This window comes from Carassius gibelio, chromosome A8, assembly GCF_023724105.1.
Source record: "Carassius gibelio isolate Cgi1373 ecotype wild population from Czech Republic chromosome A8, carGib1.2-hapl.c, whole genome shotgun sequence".
In the NCBI taxonomy this organism is placed as follows: Eukaryota; Metazoa; Chordata; class Actinopteri; order Cypriniformes; family Cyprinidae; genus Carassius; species Carassius gibelio.
Window position 1 is genome coordinate 22,585,630 of NC_068378.1, and position 24,236 is coordinate 22,609,865.

Sequence of the window (24,236 nt, forward strand, 5' to 3'; positions counted from 1 at the left end):
GTCATGCCTTTTGGCAACGCTGACTGAGAGGAAAGAGAGACTGAGGGATCTTGGCAGTGGTGCCAAGAAGACTACAAATGCCCCTTCCTCAGCAGTGGGAGTTCAGTGGTTCACACCCACAGGGCATACACTTCCAGATGGCCCAGTTGGCATGCCGGAGTGATCTGTCACTGTGGGGGCTAAATCACTGCCAGACCCTTCTTCTGACATGCTTTTCTACGGTGTTCAACAAAGAGTTCAGCGAAAATAAAATTGAAATCCCCATTGTGACAGTCTGTGCATATGTAAATAAAAATTATGATTTCTGAGTTAGAGAGGATTTGCATTTTTTTATTTTTCTAACAGGAAGTTGGCATGTCGGTCATTTAATTCCTTTTTGTCTCTTTAAAAGTCAGCGATTTTTATTCATATTTAATTGCATTGAACTTCAGATAAAAATCTTTATATTATAATATTTTAATATTTTATTATTATTATATATATTTTTTTACTTATTTTACTTTCCTTTGCATTGAATATCAGATCCAAGTCTTTAAGAAATTATTTTTAATATTTAATTTTATTTAAACATATTTAGATTTTCTTTGCATTGAACATAAGATCGAAGTCTTTTTTTATTAGTTTTATTTTATTTTTGAGTATATATATATATATATATATATATATATATATATATATATATATATATATATATATATATATATATATATATATATATATATATATATATATATTAGGGATGCACCGAAATTTCGGCCACCGAAAATTTTCGGCCGAAAATGGCCTTTTCGGTTTTCGGCCGATAGACCTTTATCACCGAAACAACACGGTCGAAATGTTGTGATGACGCAAACAGAAACCGCGACCTGCACGTGCACCTGCAAAGCGCAAGACCACGAGCTCCACGCGACATTCACTTAACACCAGTGAGAACATTCTCTCTCTTCGTATTCCTTTATTCGCAGCACTAAAACGTCTCCTAACAAAGAGATTAAGACGGACCACGAAGTAAAAACAAAGAAAAGTACAGTCTTATAGAGTCTGTTAGCACACGTCTCACTGAGATCTTGTCGGATCCTCTGCACTTCATCGCGGATGTGCTTGATCCGCGTTATAATGACCATTACTTGGATGCGGAAATAAGGCAGCGCGCACGAGAAATGATCCAGGCTGCGCTGGATGCGGAGAACCCGCGTGGAGACGGAGAAGCGCCAAGCGCAGGAGACAGATCAGAGCGCAGAAAAGACTCGTCTCTGCACCAGATGAGGGGCATGCACCATCGTTGTCTGATATGTTCAGTGGAATTCTGCAAGAAAGTGCCTCAAGTAATAAGAATACGTTGGCTATTTTGTTCTTAGGCTACTATACACACACACACACATACATAATATCAGATTGTAGCCATATTTATGCTAGATTTTCTGCTAGATTTCTGCTTTAATTTGATAAAAATGTTCATTTATGCCCTGGCCCTATTTAAATAGACTCTCTCAAATATTTCTCAAATGTCAGGCAGATGACAAGCTCAACTGCTCAACAGCTAGATGGTTATCTGTCTGAAGTCCCCATCCCCAGAAGTGATAACAGTCTTGCCAACTGGAGAAGTAATGCACTTTCTAGTCCTACAGAGAAAATTTTCAAATGCACTTCACCTAAATGCACTTTGTTTTTATGAGAGAACTGTTCATTTTAAAACCTTTCTGCAGGCCAGTAGGCCTGTACATTATTATTAAATATACACATGAGTGGGATAAATTTTTTGTTTGAATTTTATTTTATACTGTGCATTGTTGCAATGTGCTTAATAAATATTTGCATCATTTGTAATTAAGTTTTTTTATGTTTTTTTTTTTAAATAAGTTATGTAATTGTAATTATCTTTGAAACTTTAATATTAATTTATGCAATTGCAATGTCTTAATTTTAGTAAAGTTAGTACACTGTCATAGCAATAAATGCAATGGTACTAATAATTGGCATAATTTCTTTCGGTGTTTTGGTTTCGGTTTTCGGCCTTGGTTTTCTCTTTTTCGGTTTTCGGTTTCGGCCAAGAATTTTCATTTCGGTGCATCCCTAATATATACATATATATATATATATATATATATATATATATATATATATATATATATATATATATATATATATATATATATATATATATATATATATATATATATATATATAATTTTTTTTTTTTTTTTTAATTATTCTTTGCATTACATCACATCCAAGCCTTTTATTTTTTTTAATCGTTAGGATTTCAACCCACTAGTTGAGATCCACTAAATCTATTTTTATGTACATTTTGAAATCTCTTAAATCGGAAAAAAGTTTTTACGCTCACTTGAGGTGATTTTTGACTTGTGCGAAACAGGGTTAATGTGAATAATGGGGATGGAAACACATTTGCCAAATAAATTCCTCCATGCGCATCAAAAATATTGCGTGAACTCTGAATAACCAGCATCCTATCATTTAAAAATAGGTTTTATGATCTAAAATGCACCTCTCTCCGCTGCTCTGAAAAAAATAGTATATATGATGTTATAGTCATTTTGAAATGCCTGAGCACAGTCTGTTGTCAAAGTAATTCTGTTTAATTTCCTCCCTGAACTGTCTTACACGACTGCATTCCTAAACAGCAGCATCCACCTCTGAAAGCAATGACAGCATTTATTGCATTTTGTTTGCTCGCTCTAAGGCGCAAGTAATTTATCATATTATGAATATTATTATATTCAGCGTCTTCTCTTTTACTTTTCTTAGTGATATTAGTGCCAGTTTATCAGGAAGTGACCATTTTGTTCTCTTCGATCGGTTGGATGGAAATGGTGCATGCTTATTCATAAATGTTTTATGCGATATTCCAATTTTGAGTATACGTTTAATTTGCAAATTTGGGTGGAAGCCCAGCTTATATTAGAGGTGAAAATATTGTTGGTTTGTTTTCCTGTCCCTTTCCTGTACCAGTGAATGAAAGGGAGGGTTTAAAAAATCACAGTGTGGTACACATCTGCCATTGATAACAAGAGGCAATAAAGCTTTCTCTGCAGCAGTGCTGCATCTCTCTAAAATCAGTTTGTAAACAGGACCGGCTGTGCAGAGTGAGACTGAATTAATTGGGGCACGGGACAGCTCTCTATGGGCAGATTCTGCCTAACAGCCTTGCCCGACCATAATTAGGGGATGTTAATTAACATGGAAAATGCACCTTTCTTAGGCCCTCTGCTTTCCTTAGCCCTGTAATTCCATTAGCTTAACCTCGTACCCGCTTATTAACTGTATGACCGTTATTAACTATATGCAGAAGCATGGCGAACAATATTCCTTTTTTTCCGAGCAGTGGAGAGAGGTGCATTTTAGATCCTAAAACCGACTTTTAAATGTGCTGCCACAAACTGGCGCTAGTCACTCCTGCAGCGGTCTGGATTAAAGTGAGTTATGAAAGTGTAAAATCCCACAGGGTTCTGCCTGAGTTACAGATGTAGAGTGAGTATGGAAATTAACGCGTGTATAGGCAGTTTCACAGAAATGCTTTTAACTGGCTTCAGTAGAATATATAGTGTTTTTTAAGCCTGTGAACTGATGGTTGTTTTTTTGTTTTTTTTTTAAGCTGTAAATTCCAGAAAGATCTCATGTCACACACATTTCCACTTCTGTATCACTGTTTGTGTTTACCTCTCTTCTACACATATTTTATTTCTTGTCTCTCTGGAATCTTGGTTCTGATTGGTCAGTCGCAGCATTTTGCAGTGAAAGTTGTGCTTTTTTTTTTTTTTTTTAAATAACATTTTTCAGGCCTGCAAAATTCATCTAGTTTCTAATCGGGATTACAATTATGGATGTCACGGTTGCGTAATCGTTCAAAGTGGCAATTAATCATTTAAAGTCCACTTATGTTATTCTGCACACTTAAGAGGTGTATTTTCTATTTACATGCTATCTAAAAGGTTTTTCCATTGTTTTAGTATGACATTATAATATAATTCATGTTTTTATATAATTTACAAAACAAACTAATCCGATGTATATTTGACATTTGAGGCTTAATACTATAGAAAATCACAAAAAAAATTCAGTTATTGTTTTCAGCTTGTTTATTTCATATAAAAATATGGCATGCAGTTGCATCAAACAATGGTATAAACATCATTCAATGAAAATTGTGATAATCATAATTAAGAATCGCAATTACAATTAAAGCAATAACCGACAATCATAATTTTTGTCATAATGGTGTAGCCCTACTATTTTTGACCGCTAAACTGCATAATTGATGAATATACAGTACCATTAAAAGGTTTGGGGTCAGTAAGATTGTTTTTTGGAAAGAAGTGAATAGTTCTAGTTTAGTAGGTTATATTAAATAGATAGATGACAGTATAGACATTTGTAATGTTGGAAAATAATGTTAAATATTATATTTTTTAACTTTCTATTAGTCAAAGAATCCTGAAAAAATATTAGTTTCCACAAAAATATAAACACCGTTTTTAACATTGATAATAATGAGAAATATTTCTTGAGCAGCAGATCAGCATATTAGAATGATTTCTGAAGGATCCTGTGCCACTGAAGTATGGAGTAATGATGCTGAAAATTCATAATAATATGAATAATAAAATAATAAATAAAATAAATAATAATATTTTGCAATATTACGGTTTTTACTATTTTGATCAAATAAATGCAACTTTGGTGAGCATAATAGACTATTAAAAACATTTAAAAGTCTTAAGAACCAAACTTTTAAATTGTAGTGTAATAAAATTGTATAGAATCAGTATTTTAATTTATTTTATAAACCGTGTAGGTCAGTGTGATACAGGAGCTGTTGTTTGTTGAGCCAGCCATAGCTCAGTGTATAATGCATGCCCTAGCTGCTAGTCCATGTGACGCTCTGGCTACTTCCCTTCTTGTTCCATACTTACTCTTTTGTGCTGATGAGGACAGAAGTGGCCTGAGGTGGAGAGGTCAGAATGGTGGAAGAGGCGATTGGAAAACACCCCTCTTTGCACTCAGGGGCATTATGGTGTGTCAGCTTGTTCCTCGCGTTGCTTGATGGTACAGTAAGCTGCGCTGAAAGCTAATGAGGTGGACACTCTCCGAGACCTCAGCAGTAACATTCTGATTTCTAGGATTGTCAAAATAGTGCAATTTGTGCACCTCAAAATCTGTCGAACTGACATTTTTCGCTAAAAACAGCTCCCCCCGGTGCTATTTGGAGTGCAGCGACAACGCTGTTAAGTATAAAAAGAGATACCACCTTTACACCTGCCATTAACATGGGCTTTCAGAGATCGGATCACAAGTGTATCGCATATGATAACATTAATTCTGACCACATTTATCTATATCAAAAAGTCATTATCGGAGTTGTTAACTTTCCATCATGCTCTATTTGTGATGCAGCTTCTTTTTTCCTTCTTATTCATCTCTCGCAATGTGAAAAAGGCAACATGCGATTCTCTTTTGGGATCTGGTCATCCGTTTTAATGAACAATATCCCATGAGTTTTCCACTGGACTACACTTGGAATCTCTCATTCAACTCCGAAACCTGCCTCACGTCTCTGTCCTGGTTCATATTGGCAGGAGCACTACAAATATAGCTGTTTTTGCTGCTTTTCTTCACTTCTGATCACTTATAAAAATATATCTTTAAAATACTCTATAAATACACATACACACATTTTTTATATATGCACTTTTTTTAATTGTCATTTACAACTTAATTAAAGTTGGGGGGGGCCGCATTCTCATCATTCTCATTTTATTTTGTCAGTAATTTTTATTTTTTTGGTTTAGTATGTATGTGTGTGTGTGTGTGTGTGTGTGTGTATGTATGTATGTATGTATGTATGTATGTATGTATGTATGTATATATATATATATATATACATTAGGGATGCACTGAATCCAGGATTCGGCCGAATACTGGGCTTTTTGATGGGGTTCGGTTTCGGCCGAACCTTAGGGTTTTTTTTCACCGAACCGAACTCGCTTGCGCTACACTGGTCGACGTCACGCGGCCGTTGATTGCGTGAAGGTGTTTATATGAGGAGGAGCACGGCCCGACAGTTCGCTCTAAACTAAACTGTTCAGGAATCTTAAGCAACTGGGACGATTTATAACGTAGCAATACAGAGCCACCCAGTCACATCGGGTGTTGACGTGGAGATAAGCGTTTTTTTTTTCCGGTGAGCCTTTGATTCCTCTTAGAGAGTATCCTCTTCAGTGGTGGAAGACAAACCAACAGCGATTTCCACTGCTGGCAAAAATGGCAAAAATCTACCTCTGTGCCCAGTGAAAGACTTTTCAGTACTGCTGGGGACATTCCTTCCCACCCTCGCAACCGGCTGTCACCTGTTAATGCAGAGCGTCTTGTTTTTTTTTGTTTTTTTTTTGTTTTTTTTTTTTTGTTTTTTTTTTTATGAAACTCTCATTTCATGTGAAAGATTAGAAGTTTTATGTTAATTGAATTATGATGCAGGAGATGTGTGTGATCTTCCGTAATATTTTTCGTAATATTTGGACACTGTTCTAATCGTAGCCTATCCTACTGTTATAAACGAAAACTAAATAGCCTACTATCCATGTTTATGGAGTTAATGTTCAATTACATTCATTTCAGTTAAGTCAACAAACATATTTTGATTTTTAAAAAGAAAAGAAAAACACTTTTTTTTGCAAGTTTGCATTGCTGCACTTTTATTGAATGGTTTTGTTGTTTACTTGGGTAAGCATAAGCTTGGTAATTGTCAAAAAAGTTTTTCTCAATTGTCATCCTGGCATAATGTTGCCTATTCTTTTTTTCTTTTCTTCATTGATGTAAAAGGGTTCTTATTTACCCCAGGTCTGCCAATGTGAATGCAGTCGTGTTTTAGAAATGAGCTGAAAAGCATACAGTAGGACAGTACGGCTGAACATGAAACTTATTTTAGTCTCAAGCTACTTGAATGAGGAAGCGTTTTTCTCAAAGGAAAGATCATGGGGAGCAGGACGCTTGGCCATGTTCTCGCCTGGCTTCTTTCCTTCCTTGTTCGCAGCTGATTTGAAATCTCACTTGTTGCTTAGAAACAGTTTCTTTTTTGTCCAATCTCACAGTTTTTGCCACTTTCCCCTCCCTCTCCGCGGCCCACTCTCACTCCAAATAAAAAATACCATCTGCCGCCATTGCGATCCAGTCGGTCGGAGATGCACTCAAGATCAGCTAATGAACCTTTCCAGGATGCCCTGACGTGTACCACACTCAAAGTCAACATCTTTTCGTTCTAGTATTTATGTTGCCCTGGCCCTAGGCCAGAAATGTACTTTTCCAATAGCTTATAGCTGAAAACCGTGTCTAGAAATAGCTATTGATGCTAATAACTGGCTTCACAACTTGAATTACAGCGAGGGTTTTCGGCATTTTTTGTTTTCTTTATTTCATGAGAAATTGCTTGAGCCAAACTGGCAAGTTACTATTTGCAAATTCTCTTGTGCTGAAGAGTTCAGATTTGATGAGTGCAAGTCACGGCTTTTTAAGGTTGATTTCTTTTTAATATGTCTTGCGTCAGTGATTCACACGTCAGTGGTGTGTTTTAGGAAGCTGGGATATATTAACCCCACTGAAGAAGTGCGGTTTCGTCAAAGGCCTTTGATCAAATCCTGAAATCCTGCTTTGAAGGATCATGGTTTTTTGTTTTGCGAGCGATGGACATCAGCTTTGCTTCTCCTTGCAAAACAAAATAGTTTTATCATAAATTACAATTTTAAGTTGGGTGCAAGAATACAGATATAAAATCCAGTAATTTAGTCAAGTCTGCTTTATTTCTGACATTATCTGATTCACAGAAAATCTATAGAATTATATATTAATAATAAGCAGTGAATGCCATTTGTTTGACAAGCAGGTAATATGAAAAGAATAGCTGTATGTTGTTTTTGAATGTGTGGTGTCCTTTTTCCACAGCCTCTATAATTATGTTCCTTTTAGAAATCATTTTTGTGGTGAAACAAGACAAAAAGAAAAAGATACTTAGCATGTGGGGGGAAAAAATGAGTGTGAAGTTCTGTTCCTCCACCGGCTGGTGATCAGAGGTTTTATTGCTGCAGAACTCAGCAGGGCTCTCATGAAAGGAGAAGAAAGACCAGAAGACAAATTCACTCTATTGGAATCTAAAAACCTATTTTATAAACATGTACAGAATCTTTTTTTTGTCACATATTTTGTTTGTTTTATTTGAGTTTGCATTTTGTTTTTAGCTTTGTTTAGTTTTTTTTTAGTTTTTTTTTAGTTTTTTTACATATCACCTCTGTTGGACCTCATGTTCTCAGATTTTTTTTTCTTTCTGAAAAATTTATATTTAGCTAAAACTTACGCTAGAATTTACATTTTATTTTAGTCACTCCAAAAGAATCATAATGATTCCAAATGCTTTTTTTTTAAATTATTATTATTTATTTTGCTGTTTTAGATTTAAGATTTTTTTTTAAGTTAAATCTTTATTTTATAAAAAAAAAAAATATATATATATATATATATATATATATATATATATATATATATATATATATATATATATATATATATATATATATATATAATATTTGCTTCTTTTTTTTTTTTTTTTGCTAGCCTTCTTGCCTAAATGCAAGTTTATAAGGCAGCTGTTATAGGTGAACAAAAATAACTGCTTTCATCTTTGGGCATCCAAGTTGCCTTTCTGGCAAGAAAAATAATATTTCAATTTGCATTTGGGAGAACTATGACTTTAAAGGCTGTCAGGGGTAATGGATTCAGGCTGTGAGTGCTGGTGTCGGCTCCCAGCGCAAGCGGCTCCGGGCAGAGGCCAGGCGTTCAGCTTCTCTGACAGACATGAATTTAATAAGCAAACCTAAAAGTGAGAAAAACATGTGTTGTGAGGGCTCACAGAGTATGAACGCGTCCGAATGGGTATTTCTGCTGGATCCTGACATGATTGATCATGTCTGCAGAGTTTCTTTTTTCCCCAATGTTGAGTTTTGAAGGTTTTTTGTGTATTTGTGTGTATGAACTTGTCAGTGTATCATATGCTAGATATCTGTACACTGTAAACTCGGTGGTCTTATAGGGATATTTATATATTTATATGGTCTTATATATATTTCACTTGCTCATGTTGTTCCAAACCGTTATGACCATAACATCATAATATAATGTTCACTTGCCACTGTGTGTTTTAGCAGTGTTGTTATCGTATCTAAAACTATTAAAAATCTTTTTGATTAGTTGAAATAAAGTTGATATAATATAAAGTATTAATATTTGATGAATAACTTAAAACACTTGGCATCTAACTGAAATAAGACTTGAACGATGGTACATTCAGTTCTTCCAAACTAAAATGCCTTTATATAATAGCTGTCCCCTCCATATTGCATTATTGCTTTGGCATTTATAAAAACTTGAGCTCAGGGGAACCTGAAAACTCCCCTCTGAATCTCAAATGAACTGATATTTCATTTTTTCTGATTCTTAGTTTCTTTTTATGTCTAACTTTGTCACTCGGGTGTTTTTTTTAGCTGACCTTTATCACGCTGGTTGTCGTTGTCCGTCTTTTTTCAGACCACCTGAGCGTGTTCCCCTTCACAGTCAGTGGTGGGGTCAAATCTAGCGGCTTCTGAAAACCTCAGAGGGACCACAAAAAGAACCGTCACCAACCTGCCAGCATTCAGACCTGGCCCAAGCTTACTCAGCATCCCTTACATAAATGATTCAGCAAGTGGAGCTCAGGTGAAACTGCTGTTTTGTTCGCGGGACGGTGTTGATGTTTGAACGGCTTTGGCAAATATCGAGGGTTGTTTTAGAGATCCTCACCCCTCTTCCTGTCCATGTTATACTCTATCTGTCGTGTGTGTGTAGCGTGAAACCTAAGTGAATGTGAGGATTTAAGAATATTGTAGTGGGATTTCCTCCTTTGCCTCAGATTAGACCCATCTTTAGCCAAAAGACTCTAAAGGAAACCCCTCCTGACAGCAGATGGTTTCAGACTGAAGTGTGAACTTTCTTTGGATGAAGGAAAAAACTTATTCCCGGAAAAGATGAGTTTTGCACTGTATGTTTTAGTAATTGAGAAAAATTGGTCGAACCAACTGTTTTTGATTCACAATTCAACTGTAAAATAAAGATGTTATGGGCAATTTTGTGTCCCAAACGTACTACATTTCTATTAAAACAAACAAACTGTTTACATTTTGTTTTTAAAGGTCATAATAAAACTTTTTACCATGCCTTATCATTTATTTGTGCAGATTTTGTGTATTTTATGCATGTATTTATGCATATTTTATGCATATTTTCATTCTTACAATATTTTGATCATAAAAATGTAACTGTAATTACATTTAACACAACAAAATTAAATAACTTAAGAAAAATGGTTAAATAGTCTATTTAATAGACAGAGCCGTAGATCACATATTGCGTTCATTATCCCAGATGAATTGCGACTAATGAGCGTGATATTGCGTAGCTTGTCAGTGATTTACGGCACTATTAAATGCCGCTCCATTTGAAAGCAGGTGATGGTGATTTAGCGCTATATTGCCCAGCCCTATTCTAAACCATTTTTCTTAAGTGATTCATTTTGTTGTGTTATGTCTGATAATATTCTGTGGTGGAAATTACATTTTAAATAAAATTGCCACCTAATTTTTCTTGCTATGGAAAATGTATAGCTAGATTGTATGTAACCTAATACACACAATTAAATAATATTTTCACATTTTTAGATTTAACAAAATTACAGCTTATTATGAACAGCTTATTTATTACAGCTTATTTATGAATTCAAAAGTACAAATATTTGTATTTATAGAAAAAAAGATGAAAAAAAACTATATATATATATATATATATATATATATATATATATATATATATATATATATATATATATAATTTTTTTTTATCCTTTGTTAAATATTTAAATTACATTTTACAATAAATATTGAAATTATTTCATACTTTGCTATTGACAAGTTACATTTTTATGATCAAAATATTGTAAGACTGAAAATATGCATAAAATATGAATAAATATAAAATGTGTGTTGTGTATATGTTGTGTATAAAATACACAATCTGCACAAATAAATGATAGTCACGGTAAAAAGTTTTATGACCTTTAAAAACAAAATGTAAACAGTTTGTTTGTTTTAATAGAAATGTACAGTACATTTGGGACACAAAATTGCCCATAACATCTTTATTTTACAGTTGAATTTAATTTTATTTTACAGTTGCATTTAAAAGCAGGTGATGGTGATTTAGCGGTAATCAGGGAGCCAGATTTTCTGACTAGATGCACATGATCATATCGTTAGATATATCGGCCAGCACTAGTTTAGAAGAAAGTCACACAAATGTTCTTTTTATAGGAAGGCTTTTTTTCCCCTTTTTTTGTGAGCGCAAGTGGGCAAAAAGTGGCCATAGTTGAAGAAATGCTCAAATATCATCCACTCAACCTATCTTCTGTTGTCTTTTTTCTTTCCAGGTCACCCTGGGGAAGGTTTTGAAAGCCATTGTGGTCATGAGGAGCCTTTTTATTGACCGCACGATTGTCAGAGGTTATCATGAGAATGTATACTCGGAGGACGGAAAGGTAAAACATTTAATTTCTTTACATGTTCAAATCTAGTTTAAAACTCATCTTTTGGCCATTTTCAAGTTGAACATTAAAAATTAGCTTGAGTACTTCTGGCTTAGGTAAGGATGTGAAATCCCTATTGATAAATTTTAGCGATTGATAAAAGTCTCAGCACAGCTATTCAATAATTCACATGATGTGTTTGGCTCTCTCTTGAACATGAAAAGCATGTTCGTATGCGATAGCCTCTATCCTCACGTCCCCCGTGTCAGGTTGAGCAGCATCCTCTCATTCGTTCTGAAGTGATCTGTACGGCTCTGTGAAAGCTGCACTGTTTGAACACTCTTTGGTGACACTAATATGAGGTGGCCATCAAAGCTGCGGAGATGCTTGATCACAGTTAATTATGGCAGCGATTGTGAATCTTCTGAACCGCTTGCCAGGCTGGTGCTTTGTGCTGTGTGCCGCTGGGCCTCTGCATCCAAACGTGTGTGGTGAGCAACTGCATATTAACCTCCGCAGCTTAATGAAAAAGCTCAAACTGACAGACACAGCAATGCGCACACCAGGAAATCAGTACCGCTCCCATTATGGCGGTAAAAACGGATTCGTTAATTGCTGAATGAAGATGAGCGATATGTTTGAAATGAAGTACTTGCATGCTGATAACTGTATGCTTTCCAGTTTACACTGTATTCTGTTTAAAAATTAAAAGTTTTTCCCTAACATTTCAAACAGAAGAGTATAGTGTGCCAAACTGTTGTTCCTAAGTGTTTTATTTGATCATTTGTAGCAGTTGAAAATAAAAATGTATGATAAAATACATTATAAATATACATTTTCTGATAAAGTTTTGTCAGTAATGACTAAGTAGATATTTTATAATAATGATACATATTACTGATATGGATAGTTTTGTGTTTAAATATATGCTCATCTTTAAGTAAGAAACTCAACCTTTCAAAAAACAATTGATAGTAATTGATTAATAAAGAATTGTGGTTCAATAAATATTATCTACGGGCACCTTTGCGTAAATATTATTGGAAACCTTATATTGAAAAAAAAAAAATTGTTTATGAAGGGCATATTAAAACTTTTGACCTTGCATTTAGGATTTATTTTTGCAACAGTTTTCTTGAAATATGTATATTCATCTTTAAAGTATTATTGCATTTTTGGTGTTTTAACCATCTAAATAAATTACATAATCATAAATCAATCTTTAATATTTATTGTGAAAAATTCTAGATTTTTTAAAATTGTACCCAAAGTTATGAATGTTTAATTAAGTAATGAGTCAAAGAGATTATAGCTCATATTACTTTTTTTTTTTTCAAGATATATTATCACTTTTACTATCAATAAGTAAAATATTACATCCAATTTGTGGCTAAAAATGTATATTCAGTGGTGTAATGTATGGGATGTAATTAGACTCAAAATTATCAATAGATATACGCAAAAATATCAATGTACTACAACAATTTTATACATGTATCTTACGAACCACAAACAAATGCCTTTCAATTTGATTCAGGATTAAATGAATGTGCAGCGATTTGTACATCTACAGACATGTTTGCAAATAAAAATGTTCTGTTCTGCATTAATGTATCATAAATTGCTTATGCAAAAAGGAATCCATGCATATGTGGATCAGGTGACATGCGTGCATTAATTGAAGTCTAGTTGGAGTCGATCTTGTTCGGTTCATTTGGATTTTGAGACTTCATTTTCACAGTTTTCAGCATTTCACGTCCCACACACACACAACTACTAACGAACAAGGCCCAGTGCAATTCATGAACGTGTACACGATTAGAAAAATTTTCGACTGTGCGTCACTACACTGAAACAAATGCTTTTCAACCGATGTTTGCAGAGTTAAGAATTACATTAATGTGCAGCATTTTGTTCAAATAGAGACCTATTTGTGAAAACAAATGTTATAGTTTGTATTAAAAATTATCATTATTTGTGCATGTAGGGATTAAAATGTGCATTTGTGGATCAGGCAACGCTCGTGCATTCATCCACGTCTCTTCCGATTCTTTGATTCATTTGAATTTTGAGACTTTGAGAGTTTAAATATTTGCTTGTCTTCAGGAAGGAAACTCAGCACCTCAAAAACAAATTAAGAAACAGTAATTAATTCCAGTTCACAATAGATTTAAAATGATGGAGCTTTGAAATGAGATGTACTGCTTATTTAAAATTAAACATTGGGTTGAGCACAAATAACAAAAAAACAACCAGAAACACATATTGAAAAATTCTGCCAAAACTTTGCATTCTATCCAGTTCCATCTCAATGTTTTCTTATTATTATTATTATTATTATTTTATCTGTATGAAATGCTGCAGACAATTCCTGCCCTTGAATTTACCTCATAGGTTTTTTTTGGGACTGTGCAAGATGTCGATTCAGGGCAGTATATCGACAGGCTTCTTTCATTAAACCTTTCTCTGGTCCTTACAATTCAAATGATGCCACATAGCTACCAAAACCACATGCAAAAGCCCGGCTGAACCTCCAAGCACATACAGAAAAACAGAGGAAGAGATAGGAGAAGGGAAACTATGCTATCAAAGTAGGGCTTCAAAGACTATCTCAGACATCTCTTGGGTAATTTGCGATCTGCCATTCTTTTTACTTCAAAGGGCAGCAGTGTGTGGAGGTGGGTTTGAGGACAGAGGGGAGATGGAGTCGGATTTCTCTGATAAATGCTGACACCGGGCCAATTTGATATTAGAATCAGAGAACATTTTGATTTGTTGTCGTCTTTAAAAACTCTTCTGATGACCTTCACTCAATAGGTTGATTAGTGATGGGGTTTATCGCCCCCCAAACAACAGTCCTGACATCAGACGCAGGGCTTGTCTGAACTGACCTTTAAACTTTCAAATGAAGTGTAGAAGTTTAAGTCCTGCAAATATTTCTGTACTATTTATTAGGGCTGCACGATATTGGGAAAAAATGACATTGCAATATTTTATTTTTCTGCAATATATATTGCGATATTTTTTCTTACAAACAAAAATGGGGTGAGCACACTTACATTCTCATTTAAAATGATTTAAACATCGACACCATTGTGTCAATTGATTAATATGTACGAGGGAGAGAGAGCAACACAGCGCTAGTGTTCTTTGAAGATGGCTAACTCTCTCTTTGTGTGTCTCTCTCTCTCTCTCTCTCTCTCTCTTTGTCTCTCTCTAGCGCGCTCTCTCTCTGTCTCTCTCACGCGAGCGCTCTCTCAGTCTCTCTCTGTCTCTCTCGCGCTCCCTCTATATCTGCCCTGTTAAACTTGCATGTGGTTTTCAGTCCTGTCAATGATAAACTTTCACTCTCTGATGATTAAGCTGTGCAATTAATCCGCAAATCACATTCGTCAAGGGCCGGGGATCATTTGGCCCATACAGTTAATGAATAACGGATAAACTACAACAGCCTACATCACACATCCTGCGATGTGACTATCGTGGATTCGTACATCGCGATATCGATGCTTAAACGACACATCGTGCAGCCCTACTATTTATGAGTGCCTCTGCCTTTATTTAATTAGATTTTGAATTTTAAAAAAAAAACAGAGGCAAATGTAACCAGACAAAAGGCAGACCACCCGTACACTCCAACTTCTCACATGATGAAAATACAAAGACATGTTTTTAAGTAAGAATCCATGCAGCTCAACGCATGCTGAAACACTTTTAAAACCACTCACAGACTGATCACTCGATCCTTGTAAGCAAAATAACAGTTGATACTGTATGCATCAGCAGCTCCTCAAAAACAAAAATGTATTCATTAATTCCAATTCATTATTGATTTAAAGATGTGGTTTAAGTGAAGTTTTAAAATGAGATGAACTCTTTCTGGATTTTAAAAATGCAAACTGCTTATTTAAAATTAAACCGCAGAAATCAATCAGAAGACACAAACAGCCAGAAATCATCCTGAAGAATTCGGCCCAAATAGCATGTTTTTTCTCGTCTTTTAATTGTTTATATGCATTTTATTTCATTTTAAAAAGTATTCAATATGAGGATCTAAAAACACTACAACTTTATTTTATTTTTGCTGCATGTTGTGTAATTGTGTGTTAAAACAAACATGATGGTACTTTTTATCGAGTTTTTATTTTTATTTTATTAAACAACTCTTAAATGTGAAAAGTGGAGTGTATGGAGCACATGAGCATCCAGGTCTACACAGATGATAGACATTCACTAAGAGGTTAAATGGATTCTTGGAATGTTGCCGTAATAATTTATGAAGGGTTGGGCACAATAAATGTCAAATTTGGGTACCATGTTATTTTGAATCGATTTGTGACCAGGGAATAAGTATCTATATTCATCGCATGGTGTTTACTTTTCTGTCCTTTTTTTTAGCTTGACATCTGGTCAAAGTCCAACTATCAGGCATTTCAAAAGGTGAGTAAACCAGCAAACACATCACAACAAACTTCTGCTGTTTTTGTTTTGTGCCATGAAGAAACTGCTCATGTATACAGCATCTTTGTTTGGATTGTGATTAAAATGCGGTGATTGCCTTCAAAAAATAAAATAAATATGATCAAATCAGAAGTATCAGAATCAGCCCATTTGCTTGTATATAAATAAAACTGAATTGGTCATGAAAAATCAGGATTTGTGCATCTCTACTGACTTTTGTCAGTGTGAGTACCAAATGTGTTTCCCAACCTTCTATCCAGTGGTCAATTTTAAGAGAAGTATTTCAGTAATTCAGTTACTTGCTAGATTTTTGTCGAAAGTAAGTCGATACTGACATTTTTAAAACCTCATAATACTGGCCTTTCTGCAACACTGGTAGTACAAAATTCAGTTTAATCAAGAGAGCGTGTCTTTCTCATTACCCATATCATACGGTGGGAAATTTTGTAACAGTAATCAAATGATCCTGTGGTTGTCTTTCAGACTGAGTTTGAGCCGTGTGATAAATAAATTAATCCATTAAAATCCTGTGTTCGTAAAATCCTAATGAGATTTCTTTTTCTCAATGATCGTAGCATTTCTTGTCACCTCTCCACTGCTTGCCTTTCATCCCTCAGACATCATTTGTCCCGGTGTTTATTTTTTTTATTACATTTAATTTCACTCCGAGCCACTTCGCCCTCATTTGACAGCCCCTAAACATCTGGACTCCGGTTGCCTTCTCTCCACCCTCCCCAAATCTCATTAGGCTGGAATTAGAGAGCAGTCCGCTCTGGGGCAGATTAAACTATGTAGTCTTGCTAATGCAGATGCACCTTTCAAAGAGAGAGAGGGAGAAAAACTTGCTTTCCTTTCAAAGGAGAGAGAACGTGCACGACGAGCTGCCCTGGAACTTAAAGCAAGAGGTTGCAAGAACCCGCTCGCATTGAAACTGAGCTTCACACATCTGCATGGGCTGATCAAAGCACAAACCTGTTTATTTCTTTATCTCTGGCTGCGAACACTAACTTGAACCCAGGCTCCCTCAAACTGGAGGGACGGGCCCCCTCTCATCTTCCCCTCCCAGGTGTCACTTCTGTATTCCCGTTTTCCATGCTCCATTAATTAAGCATTCTTTACACTTCCCCGCTGTCCAATAGTTTTCCCACAGAAGTTTTAAGTGTTTGTAAAAAAGCTGCTTTTTCTTTTTAAACTTCAATAGTAGTAACCATTTGAGTTTCTTTTCCCATGGTGCATCAATATTGATAGGTATTAACCAGACAGTTTCCCATAAGGACTTTGGTCAGCATTGGCAGTCTAATGAAACGATGACGGGAGATTGAACTGGGTCATTTTTCAGTCCCTTTCTGTAATTACTTCAGTGATGGAAAATGGGATTTTAGGGAAAGTAATAAGGTTATGGTGTTCTTCTGCAAAATTGGACTTAGGAGTTAATCTAAAGGTAGGTGGATTGATCGGAAAATGGATTTTAATTAGGATTTCTTCAAATGTGTGCTCGTGTATGCAAAGACATATAAAATACATATATTTTGCTTAAAGAAAATAAAAAATATTTTTAGATTTAGACAATAGTGCACATATGTAACAGGGTTCCCACACGTCCAGTAAAATGCATTGAAATGAGAGGAAATGTAAAATGTCCTGGAAAGTCTTGTAGTTAAATAGAAAATTACTATTAAAAATTTTTTTTATTGTATTTTCCTTTAGCCAAGAAATAGTGTAGCAGGCAGAAAAGCTCACTTGTTCACAATCCTCAAAATATTGGAAGAAAATCTAATCATAATGAAATCCCACACTTTTGTACAGTTTTTAAAAAAATATTATCTCTATTAGATTGCTAAACAAGCATAAGTTAGTTAAGTTCCCCAATTATAGACCACCTTACTGGCTGTTAAATAGATTTGCCTTTATGCCAATTTTGTTAACTGGTTCCTCATATTTTGTTTTTGTTTTGTAAATGTGGGCAGTCATATTTTAATGTAGTCGCTGTACACATTCTGTTGTGTTTCTCAGTGATCTTTTTTCTCTCAGGTCACTGATCATGCAACCACAGCCCTGCTGCATTACCAGCTCCCCCAGATGCCTGATGTTGTAGTTCGCTCCTTCATGGTGGGTATCCATTGACATTGTGCAAGAATTATTACATGCAATTATTACTTTCTGATTTTGGCTGTTGTGGTGCTGTTTAATGAGAGGTTTTCCACATTGTAAGAATGCATGAAAGACCATTCAAAAGATGATGACAAAAACATCATCGAGGTCAAGGGTTCGTTTCCCAGGGAACATACATACTGAATCAATAGCTTGAGTGCGCTGTGTAAATACCATAGCTTTGAATAAAAGCATGTGCTAAATGTATAAAATGGCATCACACTCTGCCCTGAAAAAATAAATGTTGACTTTGTGTTTCTTTAATAACTTCAAGTTAACCTTATCGCTGCTTGTATATTTGTGTGTGATGTTAAGCATTGAGTCTGGTCTGTCTTTAAATAGTCTGCCGACCTCTGTTGTACACTTAGAAAAGAGAGGAGAGATTGATTTCTTCTCCCTAAGATCAATGTGGAGCTATTCGGATGGTAGCTGGAATCGTGGACCTTCTCCTGTACACGGATTTAAACCCTACAGTTGATGATGACACTCTGAGGCCATCCCCGGGACAGCTTATTCAGAACCTAAAAAACCCATCACCAGTCTTCAGACTCTCAAAAATAAGAGCTTCAGGCTCCTTTTTGCTTTATAAAAGTATTTTTAGGTAGGTAGGTTAGAATGGTGGACCGACAGACAGATGGATAGACAGGAAGATAGGATGGATAAATGGATGGATAGATGAACAGACAGATGGGTAGATAAACTGGTAGATAGGATGGATAAATAGATGAAAATAGATAGATAAATGGACAAACAGTTGGGTAGATAGACAGACAGGTAGATAGGATGGATAAATAAATGGATGGATGGATAGACAGACAGGTGGGGAGATAGACAGACAGGTAGAAAGGATTGATAAATGGATGAATAGATAGATAAATGGACACACAGATAGGTAGATGGGATGTATAAATGGACGGACGCACGGATGGACAGATAGATAGATGAACAGAAAGATGGGTAGATAGACAGGTAGATGGGATGTATAAATGGAGGGACAGATGGACCGATAGATAGATGAACGGACAGATAGATAGATGGATGGGTGGATGGATGGATGTGCTTGACTTTTGTGTGTGCTAATTGGAGTATGAATAACAGGGAGTCAGTGGAGGGTGGTTTTGGCCGGCAGATGAATTAGGAAATCCACTGCATACTGACAGGTGCAGGTAAACCCCGACTGTGCTGAGCGGCCCAGTGAAGTCGGGTTAGAGAGGAGAGCAGACGTACTCCTCCTGCTGTTAATCAATGTCGAGTTGTGACTGCTGCGAGAGCTCACAGACCGTTTAGTTTTTGGAGGTTTTAACCAGTCAGATCTTAGATGAAAGGCACTTGTGTCATATTTGTGTAATATTTGTGTGTTGTTCTTTTGAGCAGACCTGGTTGAGGAGCTACATCAAGCTTTTCCAGACCCCGTGTCAGCGCTGTGGCAAGTACCTGCAGGAGGGCCTTCCTCCAACATGGAGGGACTTCCGAACTCTGGAGGCCTTCCATGACACCTGCAGGCAGTGACACTGTCCTGGAGCACACAGTATTACATGGCTTGGCTTGGAAAACTCTTAAGATTCATTGGTCTGTTATTCTGCAGATATCTGTGTTGTGGACAGTTTTGTATATATCATAAAGACATTTTTCAGCCTATTGATTTCCGCAGCTTTGCTCCATCCTCTTTTAGAAAAACATTATTTTCCATATTGATATCACAAATTTTTATCACATTTGTCAGGAGGAATTGTTAAATGCTGATGGGTTTCAGATCGTAAATGGTTAGGTTATCTTCCACAAATAGGTCATAATCTTTAATGTTGTAGGTGGGGACATGCTGTCTGGTTGGATGAAAATTGTATCCATTTTTGACCTTTAAATAAACTGCCTTTTGTTATTCTTGTCCCACATCTTGTATCAATTTTCTTTTTTTTGGGGGGGGGGGGGGGGCTTCAAATAGGTTAGGGCAGCACTGCATTTGCTGGTCTAAAAACTGCAAATGTCAGCAGAAAATGTTCTTGCTTTTTAAATATGCTTGTATAAACTTTAGAAACCAATGCAAAATGTACAAACAGTTCATGAAAAATATATTGCAAAGTAGAGTACGTTCTTATAAGTGTATGACCCTGGAATCACAATTTTTTTATTGCTTATCAAGCCAGATTTAGCCAGAGTGATGAAGGCTCTCGATGAGTGTTTGTTTTCTAACCTCACCTGACATGACTTCACTTTCGCAACACCACGTTGTACATGCAAGTTTGAATTATTGAACATATCTTGTTTGAGACATGATACATTCAAACTGGCCATCAGGACCGGAAAGAAAGTGACTTTGAAAGCCAACTTTTCAAGTGTTACGTGTTTAACCAGAAACCTCAAGTCAATGTAGTTTCAACAATAGTGTATGTTACCATTTTACTCATTTCATGTTTGTGAAGGGCATGAATTTGATCTTTATGGAGCCAAATAGATTCTCATTTGAACATAAACCAAAGTTTAATCAGATCAGCTGGAGCTACAGGGCTGACTGTGATCTTAATGTACTAATGTACTCTGAGAGCTTGATATGCCTTACATCATGAAAAGCCAGCCTAGTAGAATCAAAACGAAACTGTCTGGCAAGTCATAAAAATATATAAAAAATGCTTGAAAGAGAAAAATTTAATGATAATATATACACTTTGAATATACTGTATGTATAGATCGATAGATAGATTTTTTTTAGAAAAACTGAAATGGCACTCTTTGTGTGATATTGATTTACTACATAAAATGATATAAATATATACATTTTCTAACCCCCGTATCTTGAATTTTGTGATCATTCACATGCATTCATAAATGCATTTGAATACACCGAATAATTAAGACATCATGTAACTTTACATTAGCCTAGATGCGTGCACTTTTTAGGCACGATTTGTTTAGTTCTTGAATATACTTGATACTGTTAAAAGGCACATCATTAAAACCAAAAATACGAGTTCACATATCACACCTAAACACGCTTGGAAAACGTAATTAGAGCTAGCTACTAAATTAATTAAAAATGCCTATCCATATACATCTATGAATCGCGAACCCCAAACTCACTCAAATGATTCGCGGACCCGCTTTGAACTCCCGAACTGACTCAAATGATTCGGGAACCCGCCACGAACTCCCGAACTGATTCAAATGATTCACGATCCCCAAACTGACTCAAATGATTCACGAACCCGCTTTGAACTTCCGAACTGACTCAATTGAATCGCGAACCCGCTAAGAACTCCTGAACTTATTCAAATGATTCGCGATCCCGCTCCGAACTCCCCGAACTGACTCAAATGATTCGCGAACCCGCATATGTGCCGAGAAACAGAACTCTTTGTAATATCAAAGTAGATGTTTTAAAAACTTTTCTCACTCGTTTTAAACAACAGCGTTTAGTTTCATCCAAATTCAGTTTATTTCCAGGTATAAATTATTTATGATTCTCTTTCAAGAAATCTTTGACCATACTGCTATTGCTTCATTTTGACTTCCCACCTTTAAAAGATTTGGTTATTTTTCGTTCATAAACGCTGGCCTTCACTTGTGGACTCAATTTTTATAAAACCAGCAGAGATAATATGACTGTAGACTAGATTTGTTCCTGTAGGATTATATAGATTTACATTTCAGATTTAAAATACAGCTAAAATTTGTAATAATAAATGTGAAGTGATTCAGGGATGTTACAGTTTTTATCAAATGCTCACACATTAAATCTTTACTTACAGATTACAGATTCTGGAAGCTGTCAATCAAACAGAATTACACACCAAATCTGCAACACCATGCACTTATTTATCAGCCTTCGACTCAGTTTTCATAATTTCATAAAACACTTTTTTTGGCAAAACATAACACAATTGTCTATGCAATGCACACAAATGTAACAGTAATTAACATTATGGCAAAAGTATTTTCAAATGTTTTCTTTTGAGACGTGTTTGTTATATTTTGAATGTGGTGCTTCATTTTGCAAACGATGTGAGGCATTTTGCATTTTGTGTGTGCAATTCTTGGATTTGTGTGAAAAGTTTTGAAAAAAAAGAGGCAAAGTTTTAATAAAAATGTCAATAATTGCAAACTAGTTTGGTCTTAATTACTTGCAGAACTTTAATGCATGATCAATATCAGTACAGCACTGCTTAAATCAGAGCACTGCAATAATCTAAATCCTAAACCATGTATATTTAATTGTCTGAAATTTCAAACCTGCTGAAAATCCTAATGAGCAGGCTTATATTCACACTTTCACTTTATATTCTGAGCTTTTCCGAAGAGCTCACGGAGCTGCTGCGCTTTTGCATGATCCGCTTTGATCAAGTGAAAATCATCATTGCCTTCAGATCCCACTCGGTCTGCAGCGCGAGAGGCTTTGAGTCAAGTTAGTCGGTGAAGTCTCGAATGTCTCCGCAGCCATGCTGGAGTCACTCTCTTTCTCTCTCCGACTGGAAGTGAGACACGAGGGCTAATTCATACACATACTCATCACTCCACAGTTAACACAGCATCTGTTCCTGAAAACAGTTGGTGTGCTTCAGTCTTTGTAGATTGAATAAGCCTTCAAGCTTCGTTCTTTGGAGCGTTTTGTCTTCTTTCATATATCCAAAGGTGAGCGAGGCTACCAGGGTTAAGGAAATATTATTGCCCTCCATGTTCCAGTCCTCTAGAAAACAGTAAACAGTAGGCAACCGTTCTGGTTTCAATAATACTGTGGTACTTGTATTAGCTTACTATTAAAAGATATTAACCAATATCTAGTAGTACATTAAATGCTAGTTTAGCTTATTCCTAAATTTACTCCAAATTCCTTAAAAATTTGGAAAAGTGTTGGAACTGGCAGAAATCATAATACTATTTATTATATTATTCATTATTTTACTATTTTATTTAATATTAGTAATACATAATTAATTCTATATTAATCTAATTCGTTTTATTTTAAATATAAGATATAAGAATATTTTAATCTAATTAGTATTAATTATATATATTATAATTAATATATTTTAATATATGATCTTTAATCACATTGAAATAAATCATAAAAAAAATACTTCAAGGTAATAATTACATTTAAAGGTTTCAAATTTGCATGATGAACAGTTTCGATATTGAAATGGACCTACTAAATCATTAAATATTTATTTGTTTGTTTATTAAAAGGCCAATATAAGAAACTAAAACATTTTTTGAAATTATGTATAGTACAAAGAGACTAGGTTTACAGCGCAATGCTAATTAGCATTTTCCGTAGTCTTACAGAAGGACAGGCCATTCCTTAGCCTTGCTTACTACATAACAAAAATAGCACCTCAGTTCTCAAAGCTTTGTTCGACTGTCATCTATGTTACAGCACATTTCTCAGCCTGACCTCCTTGGGTGTTGAATCATATGTTTGTGTACAGTGTCTGTATAATTGCAGCGTGTGTTCTCTCTTCTCGCCGTGTGTGTGAAGTTTCCTGCGGTGCTGGCCGTTCACCCCTCCCCAGCCCGTGGCCTCATTAACTGCTCCTCGTCACCTCATCCCACACGCTCCCTCCTGAACGTCTAATTACTGCCCTCGACCCATGCTAATGATTGATTTCGAGACCAGGTGCCTTGTGTACTCCATGTCCTTGCCCCAGTGCTAATTTGCCAAGGCTGCAAAAGAGGGTTTACGCACATTTACAGCTGTACTGTTCAGATTTGAGGTATGGCTGCTGTATTTATTTCCTTGACACTGGTTTTCCACAGTGAAAATGGTCTCAAAGTGGTTTAATATAGCTGGAGAAAGTGGTCTGTTAGCATTGGCAGTGGCATTAATCGCAATGGCAGTTGTTGAACTAGCACATTCGGCCAGGGAAATATCTTTGCATCAAGTTGGGAAGTCATAATTACAAAATAACATCAGTTGTGTTTAAATAAGTTTTATTTTTTTGTTTTGTTTTTTGCATAAAAAAAAAAATCTAGAGCAAGGGAACATTCATTCTTGGATTTGCGCTACGAGACATCT

At 35.5% G+C, this 24,236-nt stretch overlaps 1 protein-coding gene across 1 annotated transcript in view; it reads left to right on the forward strand.

Moving 5' to 3' along the window:
* The window catches only part of LOC128018906 (mediator of RNA polymerase II transcription subunit 27), a 56,965-nt gene extending 36,846 nt beyond the window's left edge, over positions 1-20,119 (forward strand). Inside the window, exons 5-8 of the mRNA XM_052604773.1 lie at positions 11,522-11,629; positions 16,016-16,057; positions 18,110-18,187; positions 19,604-20,119. Of these exons, the coding sequence (XP_052460733.1) occupies positions 11,522-11,629; positions 16,016-16,057; positions 18,110-18,187; positions 19,604-19,738 (363 nt within the window). The 3' untranslated portion in view covers positions 19,739-20,119. The remainder of the gene's footprint in view (positions 1-11,521; positions 11,630-16,015; positions 16,058-18,109; positions 18,188-19,603) is intronic.
* The last annotated feature ends 4,117 nt before the right edge of the window (positions 20,120-24,236 follow it).